This window comes from Sinocyclocheilus grahami, unplaced genomic scaffold (genome assembly GCF_001515645.1).
Source record: "Sinocyclocheilus grahami isolate Dianchi unplaced genomic scaffold, SAMN03320097.WGS_v1.1 scaffold695.1, whole genome shotgun sequence".
Lineage (NCBI taxonomy): Eukaryota > Metazoa > Chordata > Actinopteri > Cypriniformes > Cyprinidae > Sinocyclocheilus > Sinocyclocheilus grahami.
Genome location: NW_015505874.1, coordinates 140,271 through 147,498, shown reverse-complemented (window position 1 = coordinate 147,498; position 7,228 = coordinate 140,271). Strand labels below are relative to the sequence as shown.

Below are 7,228 nucleotides of genomic sequence, written 5' to 3'. Positions count from 1 at the left end.
AGGTATAAATGCGTTTGGGTGAATAAATGTCTGTAAGAACATCGGATGGACTGTATTTGTGTCATTTTGTTAGGTTAATGCTTCAGCTACAGGTGATGTATGTTTTTTAATTGTTAATTGGGTTTCTTTCTTTAGTAATGGCATTCATTCTCGCTACATAAGATACCTGTCTGTTATGTAGTGCCCTGTTATACTGCATTACTGTGTAATATTTATGGTTTCTATAGTCGTGGCATCATTATGATGGTATGAAGACAAGAGATTAATTAATTCATGTAGGACGCCACTGAAGGCCTAGGTGTAAAATGCACGGCCCGCCACTGATATATATATATATATATACAGTATATATATAATGTTATGTAGATCAGTGACTTTAACTCATTTTATTTAATTTATACTGTAAAAAAATGTTGGATTATGTTTAAAAAGAAAACAATTGTTCAGTCTTTCTATTTAAAAACATTCTAAAATATGTGTTGCCGTTTCTAATTTCTTAACATTAACATTTATAATTTTAGGTTTGTTAATATAATATATAATGTATAACAGTTTTAACTTTAGTTAATTAATAATTTTCAGTAATGACATACAGTACATTTTGGGATACTGATCACATAAAGGAAGACAGACTACTTTCATTAAAGGTACTCTTTAGCTTTTTTTTTTGGACAACCATAGGTCACAGTCCACTTTCATTGAGTGCAAACATCTCCTTTTGTGTTCAACAAACAGAAACAACCTATAGGTTAATCATAAGGATGAGCAGATAATAAGTAGATATTTTTCATTTTGAGGTGAACTGTTCTCTTAAAGCGGTCATATGATGCGATTTAAATTTTTCCTTTCTCTTTGGAGTGTTACAAGCTCTTGGTGCATAAAGAAGATCTGTAAAGTTGCAAAGACTAAAGTCTCAAATCCAAAGAGATATTCTTTATAAAAGTTAAGAGTCAGCCACACCTACCTAAAACGGCTCGTTCTAACACGCCCCCACATGTCTATGTCACTATGTGGGAAGATTTGCATAACGCCGCCCAAATGTTCACGCAAAGAAAGAAGGCGCAACTTTTATTCTTGCTGTAGTATTGTTGCCGCCGCCATGTTGTGAAGGTGCTGTGTGCTTCGTTGTGAAAGCGAAACTACTTTGTTTGGCCTTCCAAAACAGGACGATATCGCTTCGTCATGCCTGGAGCTGATCCGTGCTGGTCGCTGAGGAAATACTTCAACTTCGCTCTGTGGATCGCCGGATCGGCTTTCACCGTGGACGAAGCCCAGGGGTCATCACATGTGGTTGCCGCAGGCATCACAATATGGTAAGGGACGTAACATTTCCGTCACACGCTTGAGGAATTCGGCCAATCACAACACACTGGATAGCTGGGCAATCAGAGCACACCTTGCTTTTTCAGACCGATGAGTTTTGTAAAAATCGACGCGTTTCAGAAAGGCGGGGCATAGAGGAGAAACAATAATGTACAGTATGTGGAAAATAATGTGTTTTTTGAACCTTAAAATGCATAAACACATTTCATTACACCAAATACACAAAATAATGTTATTTTTATCAACATCATATGACCCCTTTAAGGAACCCCAATTATGGCTGATTTCTTCTCACATGTGATGTACAATGACCGTTTAGTCTATGTTTGCCAATAGCATGATCACAAGAAGCACAAGCTCTCAAAAACCTCACATCACTTTAACAGTTATGATCTAATTTTGAAATCTGAAAGACATACACATGATATTAAAGATAAGTCGTTTTGGACAATGGTGAGGTCAGCATTTGAATATATTCACAGCTGCTGACAGGGGTGGCTGAACAGCTGCAGGGTTTGAGATATCAGCAACAGACGACATACGGGATGGGTGGACAACATTCTGCATTACTGCACACTTATTACTCCAAATATTTCACCAACTGCACTGAATTTTACTGTAAGGCTTCCCATACTGAAAATATCTAGAACTCAACAAACCAAAGATAAAAGGTCCAAAAGGGTTTTCTTTCCGCAATTATGCCATAGAAGAACCAATTGGTTCCCCAAATAACCGTTTTAGTGAACAGTTCTAAAGTAAGTTATCACCTATAGCAATCACCCTAGCAACTGAAAAGCATCACACTAAACACCACTCAGAACACCTTAGTAACCGCATAACAATGACCCGGCAACCACCCAGAACACCCTAGAATCCTGGCGGGATTTGAGAACATTTATACTATATAGTGTAGTCATAATTACCATTAAAAATCATTAGCATATACACTAAACCATTAAAAAGTTTTAGGTCAGTAAGATTTTATTTGAAAGAAATTCATAAGCAAGGATGCATTAAATTGATCAAAAGTGACATTTATAATGTTACAAAAGATTGCAGTTTCATTCTATTTCCTTCTATTAATCAACGAATACTGAAAAAAATGTATTACGGTTTACACAAAAATATTAAGTAGCACAATTGTTTTTTAAAATGATAATAATGAGAGATGTTTCTTGAGCAAAGACCCTTTGATTTCTGAAAGATCATGTGACACTGAAGACTGGAGTAATGGCTGCTGAAAATTCAGCTTTGCATCACAGGAATAAACTACATTTTAAAATATATTGAAATAGAAAACAGTTCTATTAAATTTGAATAATATTTCACATTATTACTGTTTTAACTGTATTTTGTTGATCAAATAAATGGAGCTTTGGTGAGCAATTGTCTATTATATTTTGCAGCCAATAACATAACTATTCTATAATCATAACTGAATCATCTTTTATATTGTTACATCATAATCTATAAATATTTAATCAGATAAAGGTGGTATTAAACAGCCCAAAACAGCCCTGATGAATCATTTTAAAAGTAATGTTGACCTTGTCCCGAGGTCATTCACTGATGCTCCAGAGGACATTTTCATGTCATCATGACCGTCTGAAATCCTCTCATAGATTTTGGCATTGTTCAGATGAGCTCAGTCCTCCACACCCTCCTCTCCAGCAACAGCTGCTCCTACCCCTGTATTACAGCACTGACCCAGGATCAGCTGAAGCACATCACTCACATAATCACGTTCACCATCCAGCAGGTCCAAGATCGGCTGCTGAGGGATCAAGGGTTTGGAGCTCAGCTGTGTCTGCTTTGACTTTCAGCTGTTCAGACATGACTCAGACAGAGAAAGCGGCTCCATGTTTCTGAGAATGCTTTGATTCACTTAGTGACTAAGTCTGCATTTATTTGATCAAAACTTGTATATACTGTATACCCTTGAGCATTAGAGACTTATTTCAAAAACATTTAAAAATCTTAATTATTCCAAACTTTTGGTCACCAGTGTATATCTCTTCATTACAGCAGTTTGAGATCACAGCTCAATTGATATAATACTTTAAAATAATCTTATTGAGATGCCATTTTTATGAAACATGAGCACACAAATACTTAAAATCTGTATAAACTGTTTACTAAAATTTGTTCAAAATAAGTTTGTTTAAGCCGGTATCCACATTTTTGCAGGATTACACAAGAATGATATCTTTGAAAGCACCGTTGGTTCATAAAAACCTGGGAGGAGGAAATTTAGTATATTCAGTACATACAGTATATCCATGATATAAGTTAAAACACTACAGTTAAACACTACTTTAAATGAAATAAAGGTTATGTAAGTGTTACCGGGACCAGGAATGTCCTGTCCTTTGACGTCTTGTATCCACCTGCTTGTCCCGGACAGGAAGGCGGCACTAGATACAAGGTGTTTGGCCGGACGATTGTAGTTCACTATGTCATAATGTCCCGGGCCAGGGAAGGGTGGGTCTTTGATGGGGATCAGAGGTGGCGCTGATAATCCCAAGTAGTGTCTCCTTCTGCACAGATACAAGAGTGAAACCTCTTAATCCATCAAGAACGAGACATCTGAGATATCCATGACTATTCTTATTCTGCTTTTGAAAATCTAGTAGTTAATGATAAAAGCAGCTGTTTTTATATATATGAAATATTTTCAAAAATATCTGTGTATTGTGATGAAATTCTTGGCTGGCAATATATAAATTGCCAAAAATCATTATATAAACGTACATGTTCCACCAGTGCATTATTGCTCTTAAGATCATGAAAAAAAACTCTATGGGTGTTAATTTATTGCAGTTTTGACTCAACACTTACGGCAGAACGGTTCTCTTCACAGGTTCTGGTGGTTGATAGGGGTTATAGGTCCCAGGACCAGGGATGTTGTTTCTCACTGGTGGCTGGATCCGGGCAGTGGTGGATTTGAAACAGGAGATGGGAACTTGAGGCGTCTTCTGGAGCAAAATGTCACTCACATTATAGTGGCCTTCAGAACGAGAATAAAGATGGATAGATTCATAATCCGTAATTTCTTTGGTTTGTTTGGCACATTGATTTGAGTAAATATGAACATGTGAACAAATTAATTAATAGCACAGGAATATCTCTTCTTTACCAATGAATATTATACCTCATTTCACTGCTGAATTTAAAATATGTACAGTGGTTGTAATTATGTGCATATGCAAAGATACACTCACACTCTTGAAAAGCCCATCAATATTCATTGGTTTTCATATAATGTTGTTACTGAAGTGTTTTAACAGTTTGCATTGCACCTCTAACATAATCATCTTCATCTAAAACTGAGTTACTCACAGGGAGAGGGTCCTTTAAAGTTGTCTGAGACACTGGCACTCCGTCTGGTTTTAGAGCAAAATGCACTTTGAGCTGAAACGGTTGAATTTTTGTCCACAGCACTATAAGACACCTGACAACAACATGAATTAAATCATACATTACCATTCAAAAGTTTGAGGTCAGTAGGATTTTTTTTACTTTTATTCAGCAAGAATGCATCAAATCAAAAGGGACAGTAAAGACACATTTATAATGGTACAAATAGTTATTTTTCAAATAAGTGTTGTTCTACGAAAAGCTGTTTTAAGAAGAAAACTTAACAGGCTGATAATGATTTGGAAATCAATCATAATCATAATCAAACGGTAACCTTTCACTGTGACAAAAAACAATAATAGTAATGTCTGCCACAAAGTTATACACCCAGAGTCAATACATACATCATATTGATTTGGAGCAGGATTTTCATTTTTTGGTTCTTCCCTCTTTACTGCAACCGGCAGACGAAACATTCTGGATTCTCCTCTGTTAAAATCGTGCTTGTGAAGTAGAGACGTCTGGAGGTTATAAGCATCAGGTCCTGGGCTTAATCTCCGGAAGCTACGTGGCACACGACCGGCCTCAAGATGCGAAAACAGTCAGTAATATTATACATCATAAAATATTTCAAAGAAGTGCAAGGCAAGGAAGGTCAGATGTCTAAAGCATAATAGTTTGGAAGACCTCTGTCATAAAGAAGATGCCTGCACATGCACTGATTAATGTAGGATATGTCATTTCCAGATGTTTCTGTATAACAAGTCTTTGATCAAGGTCTCACTTTTGAAGCAAAGCTGCCTGTTCCTCTCTTAGAGAATGAAGGACTGCATCCCTCAGCAGGTGCACCTGAGATATATGAACCAGGCCCTGGATTCTCATTCTGAAATAGATAGATAGATAGATAGATAGATAGATAGATAGATAGATAGATAGATAGATAGATAGATAGATAGATAGATAGATAGATAGATAGATAAGCATTGCTTTTAATGGCACACCATAAACTCAAAGTATATAATACACAGTGTTGGGGTTACGCATTTGTCACGATCACCAACTGGAGTGCCCTTGAGCGCCACCAGTGGGCACTCCATCCCTGACTTTTGCCATTCACCCTGGACTACATTCCCCATAATCCTTTGCCGGACTCATCATCTATTGCATCACCTGTCACTCATTAGATCTCATCATCAGTTCACAGCTGTCTCACATTAGAAGGACTTTAAAAGATGCACACACACTCCCTTTGCTGGTGATTGTTTAGCCTGTACTGAAGTACCGTAATTAGTTACTTTTTTATGGAGTAACGCATTATTGTAATGCATTACTTTTAAAAGTAACTTTCCCAGACACGGATAATACATAAAAAATGAATATAAGAGAGCTGGATTATTGAATCTGCTCACCAGGTGATTTTGAAACCTCTTTGACTGCGAGGAAAAGCCTTTCTTCTCTTCATTGCTGATGATGATTGTCTGGTACTTGGTTGGAATGGATGAAGCACATCCCTGAACTACAGAGAGAAATACATGGCTCTGAATAAGAATATTCTTCCGATTTTAGGACACTAGAGGCAAATCACTCACATTCATTCAGTCCCTTGTATAGTTTGCCCATGCTTGTCGTGTAGTTTTCTTTGTTCAGAGGAAGACAGAAAAGCATACACATAAAAAAGTCTCTATTTATTAAAACCCACTAAATGACCTGTTCTGTTGTTTTCATGCTGTCGCAGGTGAACTCACTGAGTTTGTGTTGGCCTGCGTGAGCGACTGTGTGTTGCCATGGCAACATGCAAACGCGACGCCGAGCGTTAGATGCGTTAACCTTTCCTACTGTAAACAACGTTAATCAGCAAACGCCAATAACAAATAAATAAATACATTAAAGTCCCAATTAATGAAGATTCTATTTTTATGACCCAATCGGGTCATAGTAGCTATATTACTACTGAATAAATATATTATTAAAATAATAGTTGTTATTGCCTTCGCATCAATTGTCCTTCCCGTTTAAAAATGTTTACTGTGACGTCTGTGTACATTAGCTAACGCAAAGAAAGTTGCTTTTATAACAAGTACTCTGTCACCGCTTGGTGGCCACTGGCTAGAAATGTGCGTGTACGTAAAATGACAGAAAAGACAAAAAAGCGCGAGAAAGCCAGAGATTTTGTTGTGAGGCCTACGGCAAAGAACTTTCAAATGGCTTGTCAACCGCCATAAAATCGTACAAGAAGAAGAAGAACGGCTAGAACTGGAAATAGTACGCAGAACGAAAGCCCAGGGAGGCGTGGCTTACCTGTTCACGCCCGCGTTTCATTGGTCAAGGAGGAGGACACGTCACATGGAAACGATAAAAAATTGGAATCCAAATGCGAATGAAATCATCAATTATATATTTCTTGGATATTTTAAATTACGTTATTATTAGGATTTCACACCCTGATGTATTTATCAGGATTTTATTATCATTAATATAATTCCCGCCCTAAAATCGTGTCCAAACAGCGAGGCCTAATGAACTGAATTTGAAATGTTCTTTTTACATG

At 37.0% G+C, this 7,228-nt stretch overlaps 1 protein-coding gene across 1 annotated transcript; it reads right to left on the bottom strand.

The window, feature by feature from the left end:
* Positions 1-3,484: 3,484 nt before the first annotated feature.
* On the bottom strand, positions 3,485-6,992 carry stpg1 (sperm-tail PG-rich repeat containing 1). Its single transcript, XM_016243579.1, has 9 exons — positions 6,979-6,992; positions 6,270-6,317; positions 6,090-6,196; positions 5,465-5,563; positions 5,085-5,264; positions 4,663-4,774; positions 4,162-4,330; positions 3,670-3,860; positions 3,485-3,558 (listed from the first exon to the last, which is right to left on the bottom strand). Exons 2-9 carry the CDS (start codon positions 6,298-6,300, stop codon positions 3,485-3,487), a joined length of 963 nt encoding a protein of 320 aa, XP_016099065.1. The 5' UTR covers positions 6,301-6,317; positions 6,979-6,992.
* Between the last annotated feature and the right edge of the window lie 236 nt (positions 6,993-7,228).